The following is a 19,946-nucleotide window of genomic DNA, read 5'->3' as shown; positions in this document are numbered from 1 at the left end:
CTGAGGGAACTGGGATTGTTTAGTCTGCAGAAGAGAAGAATGAGGGGGGATTTGATAGCTGCTTTCAACTACCTGAAAGGGGGTTCCAAAGAGGATGGATCTAGACTGTTCTCAGTGGTACCAGAGGACACGACAAGGAGTAATGGTCTCAAGTTGCAGTGCGGGGAGGTTTAGGTTGACTATTAGGAAAAACTTTTTTACTAGGAGGGTGGTGAAGCACTGGAATGGGTTACTTAGGGAGGTGGTGGAATCTCCTTCCTTAGAGGTTTTTAAGGTCAGGCTTGACAGAGCCCTGGCTAGGATGATTTAGTTGGGGATTTGCCCAACTTTGAGCAGGGGGTTGGACTAGATGATCTCCTGAGGTCCCTTCCAACCCTGAGATTCTATGATTTAATGGGTTCATGTTTGAACAGCTTCAAAGCACCATACAAATCCTACTGCTCATTGGTTGTTAGTACAGCATCTAAAAACTGTTCTCATGTTGAGAGAGGAAAATATATGCCACTATTTAATACTTTAGATATTGGCAGTTGAGTTTTAATAGACATTTCATGAATTCTGTGCACATTCTATTAAAATTGCAACACTTGTACTAACTAATTATTATATCGTGAAATACCCCAGTTTTACTGATACTTAGACAATGCAGTTCGTTTCTATTTTAAGTCATCAAGATGAGGTAATTTATGGTAAATGCTGACATTTTAATGACAATCACTCAGAGAAGGAAAAGAAAATTAGGTAGAATTGGAGCACAGGACAGTTCATGGTCTAGATACCTGTAACTTGCATAGATTATTCTCTTTTTATACTGACAGAGAAGGTTGACTGCTAATGATGTGCCTATTTTGCATGTTGTGTGTGCATAAAAAGTAAAATTTTCATGAAGGAATATTAATTGATTATACTTCTCAACCACACGAACAGTTGAACAGAGACATTATATTGTACATATGCTATGTCTAGCACGAAGAGGTCCTTCCAACCATTCTCATACTCACTCTGCTTGAGTTTAATATTACAGCAGTACTTGAAATACGTTATTTCTTGCAGATAAAGACTGTGATGTTTGATAAAACCGGGACCATCACCTGTGGCGTTCCTAAAGTCATGAGGATGCTCTTGCTAGGGGACACAGCTAAGCTGTCTCTAAAGAAGGTACTTGCAATTGTCGGCACTGCAGAAGCCAGCAGTGAGCATCCCTTAGGAATGGCTGTCACTAAATACTGTAAAGAGGTATGTATTTCTGGTACTGCCCAAGGATTTTGGTGTGAGCAGCAGTATTGCACTGAATAAGCCAGACAAAGCTGAGTAGACCTGGCTTCACACAGTGAGACCTGCCATCTTTACAAACCATTAGGACCTTAAATCTGATCTGGGCAGTAGCGCTTAAAAGAACCAGCAGCGAAGAGTCCTGTGGCACCTTATAGACTAACAGACATATTGGAGCGTGGGCATTCACCCACGAAAGCTCATGCTCCAATACGTCTGTTAGTCTGTAAGGTGCCACAGGACTCTCTGCTGCTTTTACAGATCCAGACTAACACAACTACCCCTCTGATAGAAGAACCAGGTTTATGAACAGCACTGAGAATATGGTTTCCAGCCTGATGATGATCAGGAAATGGCAATCCCTAGCTTCTTGCTTCTGTTTAAAGAATGATTTAGACCTGGGATTCCCACTTTCCATTCCTGGTTGTGAATAGGATCTTAGCATCGGCAGTGAACATAGTTCCCTGTCTGACCTAAGTGAAAGAAGTTAGTGCTATTGCATTGTGGCTGAAGTCACAGTTCCAGCTGTGTAAGCTATTAATTAACCTGCAGATTTGCAGGATGTTACATGCTTCCTACCATGGGAGTTAGGATCTGCTAAGTCGTTCTCACTGTCAGTTCCAGGTTTTAAACTTCCTCTGGCTGACGACAGGTGGTCTTAATTAAAAGCCAGTTCATCTGGAATCTGCTTTTCCCTTGCTGATTTGCCAGAGTCTGAGTATGGTGACCTTCAGGTTACAATGCAGCATTTATTCTGACCAAGCTTTTTATGACTTAATAATGGGTAATTGAGCTTCAGGTGGGGGGAGTTTTACACTATGATTTATAACTGGTGGTGGTACAAGAAACTGCCTAGTTTAGTTGGAAGAGCACTGAGCTGAGAGTTCAGGGACCTGTGTTCTAATTCAGTTTCTGCCACTGATCTGATGTGTGACCCTGGGCAAGTCACTTCACCTCTCACCCTTTGTCTTATTTAGATCATAGTCCCTGCCCTGAAGGGCTTATCTCTCACAATGTTTGTTACAATGTCTGACACAATGGAGCCTGGATCTTTGTTGGAGCTTCTAGATGCTGTAGTAATTCAGTTGCCTTGGTAACAGCCACCTAGTATAAACTTCCAGATAAATACATAAAATGGGTACCTAGAACATGGAATGGACTACGGACAGGTGGAATTGTGATTCAGTTTAACAAGAAGCCTGTATAGTCCCCTCCTACAACATCACATTGCCTGACAGTAGCCAGTTCTATAAGTTATTTATCTGATCACTAAATTTAGCCAGAAAGATTTTAACAAACCTAAGTATCACATGAACTGTGAGCCCTTGAGTTTAACAAATGAAAGTGGCTAGTCTCTGAGATTCCCCATCTCTATGCAAATCAGCAAATACCATCTGTGGCATGTGTTTCCCTAATACTTCAGGAAGAATGAAAACAACCTCAAACACAAAAGGAAGGCAGTCATAAATAACAGCCTCCCCTTATGCTTATATAAAAGCGAGTAGGCTACTGGCCGATGTTAACTGACATATGAAAAGATAAATTTGGCATCAGTATGAATATCCAGCACATCTAGTATAAACCTTTAGGGTTAAACACTTAGAAAATTAAAACGCCTGCTTGGAAGGAGAAGAATTGTAGCTGGTAGTGATCTGGGTGCCTGCCTTATATTTTTTTAAATGGACTATCTTCTGGTTTCTGTTTTTGAATCTACTCTTCCTTGTGCATGAGTCACGTCTATAATATCACATGCCTCACTCATCCCCTGACCGTAGCTTGCTTGTATGACCCTTTACCTATTTGCATATATTTGTAGTATATCCACTGGCATTTCTAAACTATCGCTAGACTGCTCAATAGGCCGTAGGTAGCTCTGTTGAATTCAGTGAATACCTTGGAAATTATTAGGGTTCATTAGCTTTGTAATTTGACTATTTCCTCTTTATAAATTTAGAGTTTTATAAAAAAAAAAATGGTCTTGGCAACCTTGGAAGTGGTTCACTCACTGCAGGAGCGCCTCCTTGTGGCCAGGCGTGGTGTAGTGGCTCTGTTCCCATATGGCGCCCCCTCCTGATGGTTGCTCCGTTGGTCTCTCTTCTGTAACTTGGCCCTCCGACTAGGTCACAATATTTATGTCCTCCCCTTTCAGGGTAACCAAAGTTCAACAAACAAAAGTCCAAAAAATCATTCCAAGACCTTGTGTCAGGTCTCCGGCCCCTAACTCTGGGCCCCGTGGTTCTCACACCCTTGCCTCAGGGCTTTCTATTGTTCACTTCTCCAGACTCATGCCACCTTACCATGGCTGATAGGGACACCTAGGCCCTCCCACTACATCTGATTCCAGCCCAGGGACCATATAACCAGCAGCCACAGTCTGGCACAGTCCCACTTGCTGCTGTTTCCCTGGGCTCGTTCCTACCCAGTCTTTCTCAGGCTCTCTTCTCTGCAACTTCCCTAGGTTGACCCTCCTTTCAGGGCAAGGATCCCAGAGCTTATTCTCCTCCCACCCTGGCTTCCTCCTCACCATCTCTGTTCCCAGAAAGTGACTGCAGACTCTCCTTGCCACTCCCGTCTGCTACAAACTTCCTCTGTGCATACTAACCTGCCTGCTGCTGCCCAGCTGGGCTTCGTGATCAGTTCAGCCTGCCTGTCCCTGAGGGGCAGCCAGGTAACATAACTGGACTCTCAGACACACAATAATCCATTCAGGGCCTCTGTGGGGTACATACCCCATCACACAACTCCATTCTTTAACTTCTCCCTCTGATTCGATAATAAAGGCTGTTATCATAAGATTTCATTTTCTTAAAAAGTCCCGAAAAGAGCACCAGAGACTAGCTGTTTCTTAGTCCCTCGGTCAAACCAGTAGCTTTTACGTATTAAATACATGTTGTTGTTTTTTTTAACTGTAGTCATTAAAAAAAAAAAAAAAAAAGCTCATACTCCCTTACAATGTAGTTGAAAGTTGATCCTTCCAAGAGGCAGCATGGTGTAGTGGTAGATTATATTCCTCATAGCTTTTTGATCCAGTCTCTAAACAGTCACACTTGGGGCACAGGGCAACCATGTAGCTTCCTGGTACTTGTTTATGGGCAGGTTTTCCATTATGGGGGTTTTTCTTCTGCAGAATCTGATATTATCTGACAGGTCACTGGAATAGATGGACCTCTAATCTGGTATGATGATCCTTGTTTCTAGACATCTAATAATAGCATTAGAAACCAGAACTTCTGACTTCCAGTCCCCATTCTGACACTGATGCTGCATGTGGCTTCCAGCAAATAACTTAATCTTTCTTTCTGTTACCTCTCTGTAAAAGGAGGAGGAGACCAACTTCTCTGTGGTGTTTTGAGAATGAATTAGCTGACATTTGTGCATCACTTTGATGATTCAAAGTGTGTTACAAGTTCTCATTATTATTATTATTATTATTATTATTATGTTTGCAGGAACTTGGCACAGAGAGCCTAGGATACTGCACAGATTTTCAGGCAGTCCCAGGCTGTGGAATCAGCTGTAAAGTTCGCAGCGTGGAAGCTGTACTGGGCCAGAGTGAGCAGAGTGTGAACGAGCAGAATGCTTACCTGAGCAGTGTCAGCACGATTTCTCTGGGACACAGTTCATCAATCATGGTCTCTGAATCTGATGGTATGTCTGCCCTCAAAAGCGGATAGCCAGCTACAAGGAGAGATTTGCTAAATCAACAATGCCAGCCATTGTGAAATAGTTATATACAATTAGAACTTGCTTCCTGCAGCAGAGAAAGTGGGATTATGTTAGAAAACACAAAGTAGCTAAAATGTATCATTGGGAGAAAAGCAGTATTCTTTTTTCTTAATTTGGCTGGAAAGCTAGCCGAGTACTTAGATACTACAATGATGGGTGCTTTGCAAATACATGTGACAAATAGGTAGTAAGATTCATAGATTCTAAGGAGAAAGAGCTACCATCATCGAGTCTGACTTCCTGTATAACACAGGCCATAAAACTTCCCTAACTTAATTCCTGTTTGAACTAGAGCATATTTTTTATCAAAACACGCAATCGTAATTTATGAATTATCAGTGATGGAGAATTCACCACAACCCTTGGTAAGTTGTTCAGTGGTTATTTGCCCCCACTGTTAAATATACATGCCTTATTTCTAGTCAAAATTTGTCTAGTTCAGCTTCTAGCTGTTGGATCCCATTATACCTCAGTCTGCTAGACTGACAAGCCTGATATCAAATATTTGTTCCCCATGTAGGTACTGAAAGATTGTGACCAAGTCACTCCTTAACCTTCTCCTTGTTAGCTAAATAGATTGAGCCTCTTGAGTCTATCAGTATAAGGCATGCTGTCCAATACTTTAATCATTCTTGTGGCTCTTCTCTGAACTATCCCCAATATATCAAGGTATTTCTTATTCAGACTTCATACCACATGGAAACAAAATAGGAAGCTCCATTTGAAAAGACAAGAAAGATGAGGGAGAGCACAATTTGCTAATCTGCAGTGTAGTTCCTGTAGAGTGACCAGATGAGAGGGAGAAAATATCGGGACACATGTGGGAGTATGGGGGGTCTGCCAGCGGAGGGGAAAAAAAAGCTAGCGCTGCTGGTGGAGCAGCGAGGTGTGTGTGTGGTGGTGGGGGAGCAGAGTGCTGCCGGCAGAGCAGTGAGGTGGTGGGGGGGGAGGGGGAGCCGAGTGCTGCCGGCGGAGCAGCGAGGTGGGGGGGAGCCGAGTGCTGCCGGCGGAGCAGCGAGGTTTTCATAGATTCATAGACTCTAGGACTGGAAGAGACCTCAAGAGGTCATCGAGTCCAGTCCCCTGCCCTCATGGCAGGACCAAATACTATCTAGACCATCTCTGATAGACATTTATCTAACCTACTCTTAAATATCTCTGAAATGGAGATTCCACAACCTCCCTAGGCAATTTATTCCAGTGTTTAACTACCCTGACAGTTAGGAACTTTTTCCTAATGTCCAACCTAAATCTCCCTTGCTGCAGTTTAAGCCCATTGCTTCTTGTTCTATCATTAGAGGCTAAGGTGAACAAGTTTTCTCCCTCCTCCTGATGACACCCTTTTAGATACCTGAAAACTGCTATCATGTCCCCTCTCAGTCTTCTCTTTTCCAAACTAAATAAACCCAATTCTTTCAGCCTTCCTTCATAGGTCATGTTCTCAAGACCTTTAATCATTCTTGTTGCTCTTCTCTGGACCCTCTCCAATTTCTCCACATCTTTCTTGAAATGCGGTGCCCAGAACTGGACACAATACTCCAGTTGAGGCCTAACCAGCGCAGAGTAGAGCGGAAGAATGACTTCTCGTGTCTTGTTTACAACACACCTGTTAATGCATCCCAGAATCACGTTTGCTTTTTTTGCAACAGTATCACACTGTTGACTCATATTTAGCTTGTGGTCCACTATGACCCCTAGATCTCTTTCTGCCATACTCCTTCCTAGACAGTCTCTTCCCATTCTGTATGTGTGAAACTGATTGTTCCTTCCTAAGTGGAGCACTTTGCATTTGTCTTTATTGAACTTCATCCGGTTTACCTCAGACCATTTCTCCAATTTGTCCAGATCATTTTGAATTTTGACCCTGTCCTCCAAAGCAGTTGCAATCCCTCCCAGTTTGGTATCATCTGCAAACTTAATAAGCGTACTTTCTATGCCAACATCTAAGTCGTTGATGAAGATATTGAACAGAGCCGGTCCCAAAACAGACCCCTGCGGAACCCCACTTGTTATACCTTTCCAGCAGGATTGGGAGCCATTAATAACTACTCTCTGAGTACGGTTATCCAGCCAGTTATGCACCCACCTTATAGTAGCCCCATCTAAATTGTATTTGCCTAGTTTATCGATAAGGATATCATGCGAGACCGTATCAAATGCCTTACTAAAGTCTAGGTGTGTGTGTATAGGGGGAGTCGAGTGCTGCCGGCGGAGCAGCAAAATAAATAAGGTGAGTGCTGCCAGTGGAACGAAATATCGGGACAAATTGCGTCCCGACCAAAGATCGGTCGGGAGGCAGGACAAACACCTAAATATCAGGATGGTCCCAATTTTATTGGGACGTCTGGTCACCCTAAGTTCCCCCTAGAACAGTCCCCACTTTGGCCTATCCTCTTGCCTTGCTGCCCTTGTGCCACTTTTTAGCTCATGCAACACTTATGGATTAAGTGTACATGGTTATCTTCTCAAATCTCGCTTAAGGTGCTTAATGCAAGGCACCATTGAATGAGTGCACACGTATCCTTGGGATAAATGTTTATTTTCGATATAGAATTATAGTTACGCCCCTTGTAAAACACATTTTGTCTACTAAGATTTTGCTGTTGACAGTTCAGTTGATCTCATTGTGGAAGGTGGGTAGGTACCAAGATTTCAGGCTGTGGAATCTATCTTGCTCCTTCTTTAAAGTCTTGAAACATTTTTTCCATTACCAGATCATTTCCTCTCTTGCGCTCTCCTCATTCCTTCCCACTCCCAACATTACCTCTGCTATAACCTTGTGTGAAAAACCATTGGAAAAATGTAATTAGGATATCCACAGCCCTGGTCCTGCAAGCACTTTTGTTCATGAGTGTCTTTATGCCGGTGAATACTTCCTCTGAGCTCAAGGGGACTGTTCACATGCATAAAGATATTGGTGTGCATAAGTGTTTTCAGGACTGGAATCTAAAGTAGAAAAGAGCTTTATAATATGAAGTGCTGGTAGCGTTCCAGTCGGTCTTGGCAGAATAGGAGAGTAACATTGTCTAGTTTTTGTTGCTAATCAAAACCCAGGCAAGTCTCAATCTGTGTACAAGGCTACAGGATCATTGATGTGTAACAGAAAATTCCAGACATCACCACTGCCAGAGCAGGTCATCATAAGGCTTAAGTCTGTCATAGTTTCCAGAGTAGCTGCACATCTCTTTTTAAGATGAAGCAGTTTAGTGACTGATTGCATCCTAATCTGACTTTACCCATCTGCAGAGGTTTCTCCTTCTGGCTTGTGGATGGTTATTTAAGTTCCTCCTGGTTTTTATTTCTGTTCACCACAGGTGCAGCAGCCCCTCTGACATACTCAGTTCTGATTGGAAATCGTGAATGGATGAGACGCAACGGCTTGCTTATATCCAGTGATGTTAATGATGCAATGACAGGCCATGAAATGAAAGGACAGACAGCCATATTGGTGGCTATAGATGGTAATTAAAATTCTTTGATATGACTCAGTGAGAACATAAATTCCACATCACATTGACACTGACCTTGCAGGTAATCCTGCTTGAACCAGGTATCAACTATTTATTACTTTCAGGAGTGTCTTTCTAAGTTAGAGTGACAAGAGGCTACTTACCTTCTGGCATAAGTTGTTTGTGAACTGTGAGTGTGTAATGTGTAATCTGCAAAATGGCTTTAATTAAATAGTAATTTCTGAGCCTCCTTTTGGCTGGAACCATCATCCTGAAAAGTGATGCTGCCAATACAGAAGCAGCTTGCAAACCTCCTTCTTTCCTGCCTTCACATTGTCATCTGAAGGATCACAAGGTGACCTGTTCAATCACTTATCACTTGTTCAAATGTTTCATGGTCGAACTTGAGCATTCTTTTATTTTGTGTTTCAACAATATAAAGCTGGATTAGACTGTGAAGTCTTTGGGGCTTGTGTGTAGCACCATGGGGCCCTAGTCCATGACTTTGGTCCTGAGCGCTACTACAATACAAAGAATAATAATGGATTGTAAATTCTTTGAGGCAGGTCATGTGTCTGCTGCTTACGTTTGTACGGTGTCTAACACAATTGTCTCCTGATCCTGACAGGAGGCCTCTGGGTTTTGTTACATAAAAATTAATCATTCTGGTCTGATCCTGTTGCACCCGTAGAGCTATTCTTGCAGACACTTCTACTTTTCAGCCTGCTGCCCATTATCAGTAGTGGGTTCAGTGAGATTCAAATGCCCTTTTTTTTTTTTTTTTTTTTTTTCCTTCCAGCAGCATCAAACTGAGGGACTTGCTCTACAGTTGCTGGGCCTGCCATTGAGAGATCACCCTTCCCCCCACCCCATTGCCACGCTTGACTTAATTACCCTTTCTCACCATAACACAGGACTTCTTTTAAAAAAAGTCCTTGATTGACCATTATTCCACCACCAATAATGACTATAATTAAAGAGTTGGGGGCTGCGACTCATTTAGACAAGCCCTTAATTTTTGAAATACAACTTGCAATACTTGTCAACGTGAAATATTTCAGACTGGCATGGCAGGCAGCAGGCATACAACTTTCAGCAAGGCTATCTCGGGTAGAGGACAAGTGTAATGTTGTAAAAAGGAAAAACAATTCTGAGGGAAAGCCGTCTGCTAAGGAGGTAGGTGGCACAAAAGACAGGTGGCTGGCTCCTTCCCTCTGGAGACATGCATTCAAGTCCAGACTTGAATGACACTACCAGTCCAATTTCTGGCCTGAGTCATCAGAAAACCATCACCTCATATGGCCCATTTTGGCACTGCATGCATGACAGCCAACCAGGACTGGAATGATAAGGATGTTAAATGTCAGAAGCATATAGTCAGAGCTGTGTGTGTGTAAGATTGCACCGTAGCAGTCTTCAGACAGTGATCATTACTATATTTGTGAACCCTACATTTATGCAAAATATTATAAATGCTGAAGTCCATGTATTTGATAGTCCTACATTTATTTATTTACAAGCAGGGGCAGGGTGAGGGAATCACACTAACACCTTTGAGATGTGTCTATGCTGCAATCCGGAGGTGGTGTTGCAGCATGTGTGGACATACCTGAGCAAGTTTTTGATGTAGCTAAATCAAAGCTAGCTTGAGTTACAATAGCAGCGGCACGAGTGGGGCCAATAGAGTATGTACCCAAGACCCTGGGCAGGTGGGGCTTGTCCATGCTGCTGCAGCTTCACTACTATTGTGAATTGAGCTAGCTAGATCAAAGGTAGCTTGGGTACATCTCCACGTGCTGCAGCCACACTTCCCAGTTGCAGTGTAGACATGCTTGTGGCCCCGCTTTGCTTTCCGTGCCTTTCTGGAGCTGTTTGTTTAACTGAGACTGTTTCCTTCTGAAGGTGCATTGTGTGGAATGATCGTGATAGCTGATACCGTCAAACAGGAGGCAGCGCTCGCTGTGCACACCCTGCAAGATATGGGAATAGACGTGGTGCTAATAACAGGGGACAACAGAAAAACTGCAAAAGCAATTGCCACTCAGGTACTCTTCTTTTGTATTAAAACAAATATATTGTCAGTTCTAAACACTCGGCCTGGGGCAACGAACTGTGGTGTTACTTGTTTTAGCCTTTGCATGGATGTGCAAGCTGTTTTACACAACGGAGGGAAAAAGACAATCTCTACCCTCATGAGTTTAACAATTAGGTAGGCCAGGGGTCGGCAACCTTTCGAAAGTGGTTTGCCGAGTCTTCTTTTATTCACTCTAATTTAAGGTTTCACGTGCCAGTAATATATTTTTATAAGGTCTCTTTCTATAAGTCTATAATACATAACTAAACTATTGTTGTATGTAAAGTAAATAAGGTATTTAAAATGTTTTAAGAGGCTTCATTTAAAACTAAATTAAAATTCAGAGCCCCCCGGACCAGCGGCCAGGACCTGGGCAGTGTGACTGCCATTGGAAAATCAGCTCGCGTGCTGCCTTCGGCACCCATGCCATAGGTTGCCTACCCCTGAGGTAGGCTCATGCAATTGAATTACAGTGGAAGCTAGCAGACAAGGGAGTCTCAGAGCTTCCATCAGCTCCCATAGAAGAGCAAATGAGCATTCAGCACCGCTCAGTGGATGCTCAGACCCCAGCAGTAGTTGCTGTGCCCCTTTGCAGTCTTTTCTTGTGACTTTGAGCCATAGGCAGAGCTTCGTAAAACCATTTTGATGGTGCCAAAAAGGAAGTTGCTAAATGAACTGGAAGTGAGCAATAAGCTGGGCATACTATGAAGTCCTGTTCAAATAACTGAGTCCTAGGACAGTTCGCTAAAGCTCCCAAAAGAAAAAAGACTAATGCAGGCTTTTGGTTTTTGACAGTGATTTCCCCCCTAATTGGTTAGCCTCCTGCTTCCTTCACTTAAAGGTAGTGTTCCTTCTGGTGACATAGGAAAATTCCTTTCGGGCCCTGTCCTGCTTCCTCTAAAGTTAATGGGAGTTTTGCTGTTGATTTCAGTGGTAATAGGATCAGCCCCTTAGGCAGAGTTGTTACTACTACTGGTTGCTTTTTAAAGCACAGACAGTGACTTGTATCTGATCAGAGCCCGTAGATGTCACCTACCAAGGTATAGCTACATCATCGCTCTACTTAGCCACTCTTCTACCCTTTCTGTGTTTTCTCTCCCTCTGGTGCTCCCATCTTTCCCTCTCTTTTACTCTCCTTCTTTCTTACTATTGCTCCTACTGTTTACTTAAATAAGTAATTGAAGGTATCCACCAAATAGCCAAACTGGACAATAGCATTGTACGTAATCCCCTTGTCTGTTACAGTAACGTCAGTTTTCTTTTGCTCGTGCACAACACTTGTACTTCTCCTTGTATATTGTTATGTTTTGCTGAGACCTTCGAATAATGAAGGTTTCACTATATTTACTAATATAGACGTCTGTTATTTATGACTCCTATGTTGCGTGTGAAGTGAAAGGCTCGTAATCCCCTATCTAGCTATATCGCTCTGTCGTCTCTGGTCTTATACTTACATTATAAGCTCTTTGTGGCAGGGACTGTGTTTGTACAGCACCTGGCACAATGGGGTCCTGGCCTCTGACTGAGACTCCTAGGTGCTATAGTAACCTAACTAATATATAATAAATGGGGGAAAGGGGATGCCAAAGGACATCAATACTTACCTGGTTAGGAAATGACTGAGTTAACCCTTAGAGCACTTGCCTTGTATGTTCTGCCAAGGAAGCACTGCAGTAGGACCTGCAGTACTAGGCAATGCCTGAATCAAGGAGGAGCTTTGCTTGCTGGAGCCTGTAATCTCTGCAGCTGCCACTCTGGGTGTGACTGCATTCAGTCCCATTGTCTGAAAATTGTGTTGCCCTTCAGTGGAGTTCAAACATGGGGGACTCTACTGTTTCTTGCAAGTTTGACCCAGAATAATCATCATTTTTTAATCTTTCTTTTCCATGTTTAAGGTATATCAGAAGGCTCATCTTTACTTTCTACTCTACTGGGTTTTTTCTCCTTTTCCCACTTGTAGGTTGGCATCAAAAAGGTCTTTGCTGAGGTTCTGCCCTCTCACAAAGTCGCGAAGGTTCAGGAACTGCAGACTGAAGGGAAGAAGGTTGCCATGGTTGGAGATGGAGTCAACGATTCTCCGGCATTGGCTGGAGCGGACATTGGCATTGCTATTGGAACAGGCACGGATGTTGCCATTGAAGCTGCAGATGTCGTTCTTATTCGAGTGAGCTCAGTTGGTCAACGTAATCTTTTTCCTTGTATCAGTTCTGAGAAGTGTGCATGGGTGGGGCTGTGAAGAACTGTCTCACTGTACTTTTGTCTTGCAGAATGACTTGCTGGATGTGGTGGCTAGTATTCATCTATCAAAGAGGACAGTAAGAAGAATACAAATAAATCTGGTCCTTGCCTTAATTTATAATCTACTTGGGATACCTGTAGCGGCAGGTAGGTGACTGCTGGCACTCAGCTTGTCAAAGAGCTTCTCAGATCTGACTCCAATTTGTTGGGAGAGGCAAGGTAGGCGAGATAATCTTTTACTAGACCAACTTCTGCTGGTGGAAGGTGTCAAAGTTAGACTCAGGACTCACAGTTTGTCAGACCACTCTGTTTTATTAGCACAGCGCTCTGCTAATAACACCCAGACAATGTGAGCACCATGCAAGACACAAACTATCTTATTTGTACAGATAAAAGGGTGAGCATTTAACAAGATAACAAAGGAAGCAGAATCTGATAAGTTTACCTGGGCTAGGCATGCATATCTTATTTCCTTACTAACTATTACCAATCTCCTGTTAATGTTTCACTATTAGCACCCTTGTTTATGCCTAATGTTTCTTTTCCTGGCACCTGTATTTCAACATTTCTTATTTCTGCTTAAAGGTACATACAACATTTCTTTAATCCATTCTTATTTTTACAATATAATTCATTCTACTTTCACAAAGGGACAAGCTTTTGAACTTCACCGAGCTCTCCTTCAGGTGTGGGGAAGGTATAGAGAGTGTCACAGCTAAATACAAGATGGGACAGATTGTTGAGCATAAGGGGTTCACACAAGCGAGACCACTTAAAATGAAGTGGACAGTTAAGGATTATCCAGTAGTAAGTTGTGTTACAAATTGTTGTAGTGAGCCATAAAGCCAGTGTCTCTGTTAAGTCCATAGCTTTTAGTGTGCTTTTTTTTTTTTTTAAGTGGTCTCCAAGAGCACGCGTGAACCCCTCATGCTTAACAACCTGTCCTGACTTGTATTTAACATAGATGCTCTGGTTACCTTCCCCACGCCTGAAGGAAAGCTTTGTGAAGCTCAAAAGTTTGTCCCTTCCATTGACAGAAGCTGGTCCAATAAAAGATATTACCTCACCCACCTTGTGTGTCTCATATCCTGGGACCAACATGGCTTCAGCAACCCTGAATCCCATTGGTTGTGCAGCCTTGGGCAAATCACACAAACCCCACCAGTCAGAGTGAGATAATAATTACAATCTGCCTCCCAGGGGTGTATTAAAGATTACAGCTCCTGGAAAATATCAAAATCTGATGCTCTGCTATGGCACTGAAGGGTGTCTTTATACATGCCTACAACAACCCTAATACTCACCGTGAGCCAACTTTTGAACCCGTATTCAAGTACTGTATAAACACAACAAAATAAGCCCTGCCTCAGATGGCTTCCAGTGTAAGTCAAGTGACACGAAGGATGGTAGGAGAGGGCTGCCTATCTGCCTCCAGCCCAGCCATTTCTAGCTAGCTGCCTTTCTTACAGATCTTGAGGGCATTGACTCAGGACTGGGCCCTGCATTTTTATTTTTAAGCACAGTGTAAAGCACAATGAGACACACATCTAATCAGACCACTGAAAAGGTCACTTCTTTCTTTTTTAGATCTCAAAAATCCTCCTGTCCCCTCTGCTAACCCTCTTCTTCATACACTTGTCATCATCTTGCCTTAATTACTGTAACTTTCTCCTTTCTAGCTTCCCTGCCTCACAAAGTCCCCTTAGGTCTGTCCAGAGTGCTGTTGCTAAGGTAAACAGTCTCTTCCACTGCTATGACTATGTCCCCTCCTTGAGTCCCTCCACCGGATTCCTGTCATCCCTATTTCTGACTCAAATGTCTCATTTGCAAAGCCCTAAATAACCTTGCCTCCTACCCTTGTTTTCTCTTTCTCCTATTTTATAGTCCTCTCAGCTTACTGCTTCCTCTGCCTCCTTCCCTCTCCCCCCACTCACGCTACCGAATTGTGTACTTTCTATCACGATACTCGGAACACTCTTCCTGTTGTCCTCCATCAAGCACACTTTCCTTCTCCAAATCCCTCCTAAAAACCTACCTCTTCGAGCAGTCCTCTCTTCTATCCTCAATAATCCTCCCTCATCCCCTCCCTCCCACAGGCTTTTCTCATTTGTTTGTTTTGCTTTATTGCGATAGTAGCAGAGAGAGAAAATAGCACGTTGTACCTTTCGCCACAGTTCTGCAGTTGGATCCATCCAGGAACAGACCCTGGCATCTGCACAAAGCACTTTTCATGGGCGCAAGAGGGTCTACCCATCTGGATCCAGCTCCACGACTGAGAGCCTGTGTTTGAAAAACCTCATGTACATTTATTTTGAGATATCCTTGTTTATAGAAGTCCCCACGAGTCACGCTGTGGGACTATCTGTCCATTTAACTGTTGGACTTCCCCATTTTAAAATTAAAGCGACAGACTAGTCTATATTTTAAGAGACTAAATTTCATAGTAATGTGAGTGTGATTTGATATATCCTCCGTTGTTAGGAGTGTTCATGCCTATTGGAATTGTGCTGCAGCCCTGGATGGGGTCAGCAGCAATGGCAGCTTCTTCAGTATCTGTGGTGCTATCTTCCCTGCAACTGAAATGGTAAGTTTTTGGACAAAGCACTCAGCAACTCTAGACTATTGGTTTTGGAGCTCAAATTAGAGACATGTCTATGGGCTGCCATAAACTTAAAATTACCAAATAATCCTTTAGCTGAGGGCTATTTTATCTAATCTTTGGTCCCTTCCCTCCCAAAAAGAGCTATCTCATTATAAAGAGAATGCTTGATAAATTCCTACTGCAATTATTATTCTTTCAGTAAGGGCTAAAACTTTGATAAGGCATAACACCTGTGCCGCTGTATTTGAGTTCTACTTAAGTAGTAAATGAGTTGATTGTCAGTGGGGTTTTTTGGTGAATACCAAATGAGCTCATGATGGCATATCATTCAAACAGCTGTTCCACTAAAATTCATCATTAACGGATGCTTTTAAAAAATGAGTTACCAATGGATTTATACTAGTATTTCTGTTTCTTTAGTCAACTATAAATTAGCCAGAGAGAAAGGGGGAAAAGGAAAGCAACAGAAAAATACATTTATTCTATTTGGTGGTTGATAGTTAGGGCTCCATGTTTGTCATGGCGGTCACAGATTCCATTATTTCCTGTGACCTCCGTGACTTCTGCAGCAGCCAGTGTGGCTGGGTTCACGGCGCCCAAGCAGCTGGCCCCAGTATTGTAAAATAAACAAGATTTTCAAAATGCTTAAGAAGCTTCATTTAAAATTTAAATTAAAATGTTGATCTTATGCCATCAGCCTGCTGCTGGTCTGGGGTTCTGTTCACCTAGGCTGGCAACAGGCTGAGTGGGTCCGGCAGCCAGAACCCCAGACCAGCAGCAGGCTGTGCGGCGCCAGTGGCCGGGATCCCAGATTGGCAGTGGGCTGAGCTGCTCAGCCCACTGCCACTCAGGAGTTCCATCCACTGGCTCCTGCCAGCCGGGATCCCAGCTGCCAGACCCGCTCAGCCCGCAGCCGGTCGGGGTCCCGGCTCTGCCCACATACAGTGGGTACCTACCTTCTCCCTGGTTCTGGCCCATTCTCTTCCTCTCTCTGCGCTGAGCTGAGGGTGGGGGTGCACTGAGCATAAGCCTGGGGATAAAGGAGCAGGCTGTGGGTTAGGGATGGTCTAGACAGTATTTGGTCCTGCTATGAGGGCAGGGGACTGGACTCGATGACCTCTTGAGGTCCCTTCCAGTCCTAGAGTCTATGAGTTAGGTTGTAGGGTCTGGCTAGGAGCTAGAATGAGGGAGGGGGCTCAGGGTTGGGGCAGGAGGTTTGGGTGTGGAGCGTTTACCTGGGCAGCTCCCATTTGGTGCAAGGGTTGCAGGTGGGAATGTGAGGGAAGGGGGGGTGCAGGAGCTCCCATTTAGTGCTAAGAGTGGGGGTGGGGATGTGGGAGGTGCAAGAGTCCAAGATGTGGGAGGTGCATGGGGAGTGAGGGGGCTGGGTATGTGGGGGGGTGCAAGAGTCAAGGCTGGGGGCATGTGAGGGGGGTGCAGGTGTCAGGGCAGGGGGGTGGGGGTGGGCTGGGTATGTGTGGGGGTACCAGAGTCAGGGCTGGAGTTGTGGGGGGGTGAAGGAGTCAAACAGAGGGCTGGGAGTGTATGGGGGTGGGGTCAGGGCTCAAGGCAGGGACTGGGGTGTGTGCGGGGCTGCAGGGCTCAGGGCAGAGGGCTGGGTGTGTGTGTGTTGGGGGCTCAGGGCAGACGGCTTGAGGTGTGGGCTGGGGTCGTAGGGTGCTCATGGCAGGGGGCTGGAGGGGATATGCCCCTATTCCATCCCTCTCTCCCTTCCCCTTCCCCAAGGCCCTACCTCCGCCGGGAGCAAGTGTGCTGACTCCACTCCTCCCCGACCCCCCTCCCTTGCAATGGCCATCAACTGATTGGCCTGCAGGGAGGGAGGGACGAGGAGGAGGGGCAGGAATCCAGCACACTGCGGGAAGAGGCAGGGTAGCTGGCAGGACCAAGCTTCTGCCCTCTGCCCCCATAGGCTGGGCAGGATTTTTAACCCTGAGACTTCAGCAGGCAGAAGCGTGCCATTAAAAATCGGCTCATGTGCCGTCTTTGGCACCCATGCCATAGGTTGCCGACCCCTGTGGTAAGGTGTTACGGAATCATCCAAAACTTATTTGGCTCTGGACTCAATGAGACAGTAATGCCTTGTACTGTGCAGGATAATTACCTTAGCAGCCAGAAAGGCTAGAAGCTTCCTTTTTTCAAAACATCTGTGGAGAGTACCTAAAATGTTTGCCACTCCTGGGTTTTTCTTGTCCCAGAGCATAAGGGTATACAAGATCCACCAAGGAAATGGTCCACGATGTGACCAGTACTGTGTCATTAATGTTTCTTCTGCAATGCAAGTAGCAGATGAGTAAGGCTAAGATTTTTGACACAGATATTTTTTAGTAAAAGTCACGGACAGGTCACGGGCAATAAAGAAAAATTCACAGAAACCCATGACCTGTCCCTGATTTTTACTAAAATATCGAGATAAAATGGGAAGCTGCCCTCACACTGCCTATAGCAGCTGTGGGGGCCCTGGCTTGGAGCTCCTAGAGCCCCCACCATCTGTGGTGGCTCAGAGTTGCAGGGTCCCCCTGCTGCTTGGAGCTCTGAGGGGCTCCGCCGCCCACAGTGTCTGGGAGCTGCTGGGTTCCCCACTAACCTTGGGATCTGTGGGGAGACCCTGCAGCTCCCAGCCACTGCAGGCTGAAGTCACAGAGGTCTCTGGAAGTCATGGATTCCATGACGTCCGCAACCTCCATGACACAGTCATAGCCTTAATGATGATTAATCAGAAAAGCCCAACATTTTCTGACACTGTTGTCAGTTCTCTACACAGGCTCTTACAGTTGTTGGGTGATCCTAAAGTTTCCTATTCCACTTTTCCTAGCTACAAGAAGCCAGGAACTGAAAGGTATGAAGCAAAAGCTCAAGGCCACATGAAGCCACTGACTCCTTCCCAAATCAGTGTTCACATTGGGATGGACGACAGGAGACGGGATTCACCCAGGCTAACTGCCTGGGATCAGATCAGTCAAGTGTCTCTCTCTTCTCTGACTTCAAACAAGCTGCTGGGACATGGCGGTTTTAGAGAGGAAGAAGATGGCAAGTGGTCACTGCTCACTAATGACAGAGATGAAGAACAGTACATTTAAATGCTGCATCCTATCACTGAACATGAAGTCACTGAGACTTTTCACCATTGGCAGTGATGACCAAAAGACCCACAGAAGTATAAATGCAGCCCTGATGTTCCAATTTGCAAAGCAGCTCAGAAATTCAGCATTAGATTGTGTGAATTATGATTTGTCAGTTCACAAATAATTTCCAGGCATTGAAAAAGCTTGAGGCCCTACAATGAATTATGCCCTTTACTTCTTGCACAGTGTGAAGTTGGAGTCCACAAAACCTAACATGACTCCTATGTTGTAGATCAATTACTGAGAATCAAAATCACAGGCTGTCCAGTCTTAGTGACTCTCTTGTGCTTCTGTATGGAACTTCCATGAAAAGATTTTAAATTAAATCTGCCAAATTCATTTTCTAGGTCAAACTGAAAACCAGTACACCGGACATGAAATAGCTCTATATTTAAGGATCATATTTTTACATAGAATCAAATCTTGTCATCTCAACATGGGAAAATTTTATATTTAGGGCTCACACAACGTGTGTTTCATTAGCACAAAAATATATAAATTGTATATTTTGCTGTGCATAAAACTTGTAAAATTCTGTTTCAAAGATGATTATGTATCTTATAAAATAAAATTAGTGATGCTATAAAACATCTCAATTTGCCAAACTTGCTTGCTGCGTCCAACTACTCCTCTTAGGTTTTCCAGTTTTCTCCTGCATGTTCTTCAGAGCCCTTTCTCCCCAGTAGAGTTCCACCTTTAGACATCTGTTATGTCTTCAGATTTTCCCGTATGGGATGAGATCCTGCAAGCACTGGGGACCCTGCAATTCCTGCTGAAATTGACAACATTTGAGCTCCTTTCAGTTTTTTACTGGTTCAGGATAGCTCACCATTTTGTAGAATCTTTTGATGCTCCTGATAACTGCAGCATTCAGCTGTTTCTTTGATGTTCAGAGTGGTGTAAATGTGCCAGTGTAAGCCGTCCTGGTGGCTCAGTTATTGGTATGTTCATGCTAATACACTGAGATTCTTTCCGACTTGGAGCATTTGTTCTTGGTCCTGATGGGAGCTAGAATGTTAGAAGTGACATCCTCAGTCTCTGTGTTGGTGGATTAGCTAACAGTGCTCTTCAAGGACTCTATGGAAGTTGTGGGGAAACCTCAAAAGCTAAGATTCAGTAGAGAGGTGGGTTTGGGAAGCTTTTCTGTGCACATGGCAGGTGAGAAAGAAGTAGCAGGTTAAAGCCCGTCTATAATTCCACTCAAAATCCCTCTTGATATCTTGTGTTAGAACTGGGTGGTTAAAGGAAAGTCCCATGCCTGAATACTCACCCTATCCCCTCTAAAAATTACTGCATTATTACAGATCATGTCTGGCTAAAAGGGACTCTTCATCTCTGAGTTTTATCTTGGACCATAAACACTATAGCCAATGCTTAAAAATTGCCATTAGGAGGCAACAATAATTATATTGGTGTAACAGAGAACAGAGCATGACCAAGTG

General features: G+C 44.1%; 1 protein-coding gene across 2 annotated transcripts in view; it reads left to right on the top strand.

Annotated features, from left to right (window-relative positions):
- ATP7B (ATPase copper transporting beta) overlaps positions 1 to 19,689 on the top strand; it is a 46,944-nt gene extending 27,255 nt beyond the window's left edge. For both annotated transcript variants that reach the window (XM_032783975.2, XM_032783973.2), the window contains exons 14-21: positions 1,054 to 1,236; positions 4,722 to 4,920; positions 8,313 to 8,459; positions 10,350 to 10,492; positions 12,482 to 12,685; positions 12,789 to 12,906; positions 15,241 to 15,343; positions 18,195 to 19,689. In XM_032783975.2, the coding sequence (XP_032639866.2) occupies positions 1,054 to 1,236; positions 4,722 to 4,920; positions 8,313 to 8,459; positions 10,350 to 10,492; positions 12,482 to 12,685; positions 12,789 to 12,906; positions 15,241 to 15,343; positions 18,195 to 18,459 (1,362 nt within the window). In that variant the 3' untranslated portion in view covers positions 18,460 to 19,689. The remainder of the gene's footprint in view (positions 1 to 1,053; positions 1,237 to 4,721; positions 4,921 to 8,312; positions 8,460 to 10,349; positions 10,493 to 12,481; positions 12,686 to 12,788; positions 12,907 to 15,240; positions 15,344 to 18,194) is intronic.
- Positions 19,690 to 19,946: the final 257 nt, after the last annotated feature.

The sequence above is a fragment of the Chelonoidis abingdonii genome, chromosome 1 (assembly GCF_003597395.2).
Source record: "Chelonoidis abingdonii isolate Lonesome George chromosome 1, CheloAbing_2.0, whole genome shotgun sequence".
In the NCBI taxonomy this organism is placed as follows: Eukaryota; Metazoa; Chordata; order Testudines; family Testudinidae; genus Chelonoidis; species Chelonoidis abingdonii.
Note: the sequence above shows the minus strand (reverse complement) of the source record. Positions and strands in the feature narration are given on the sequence as shown.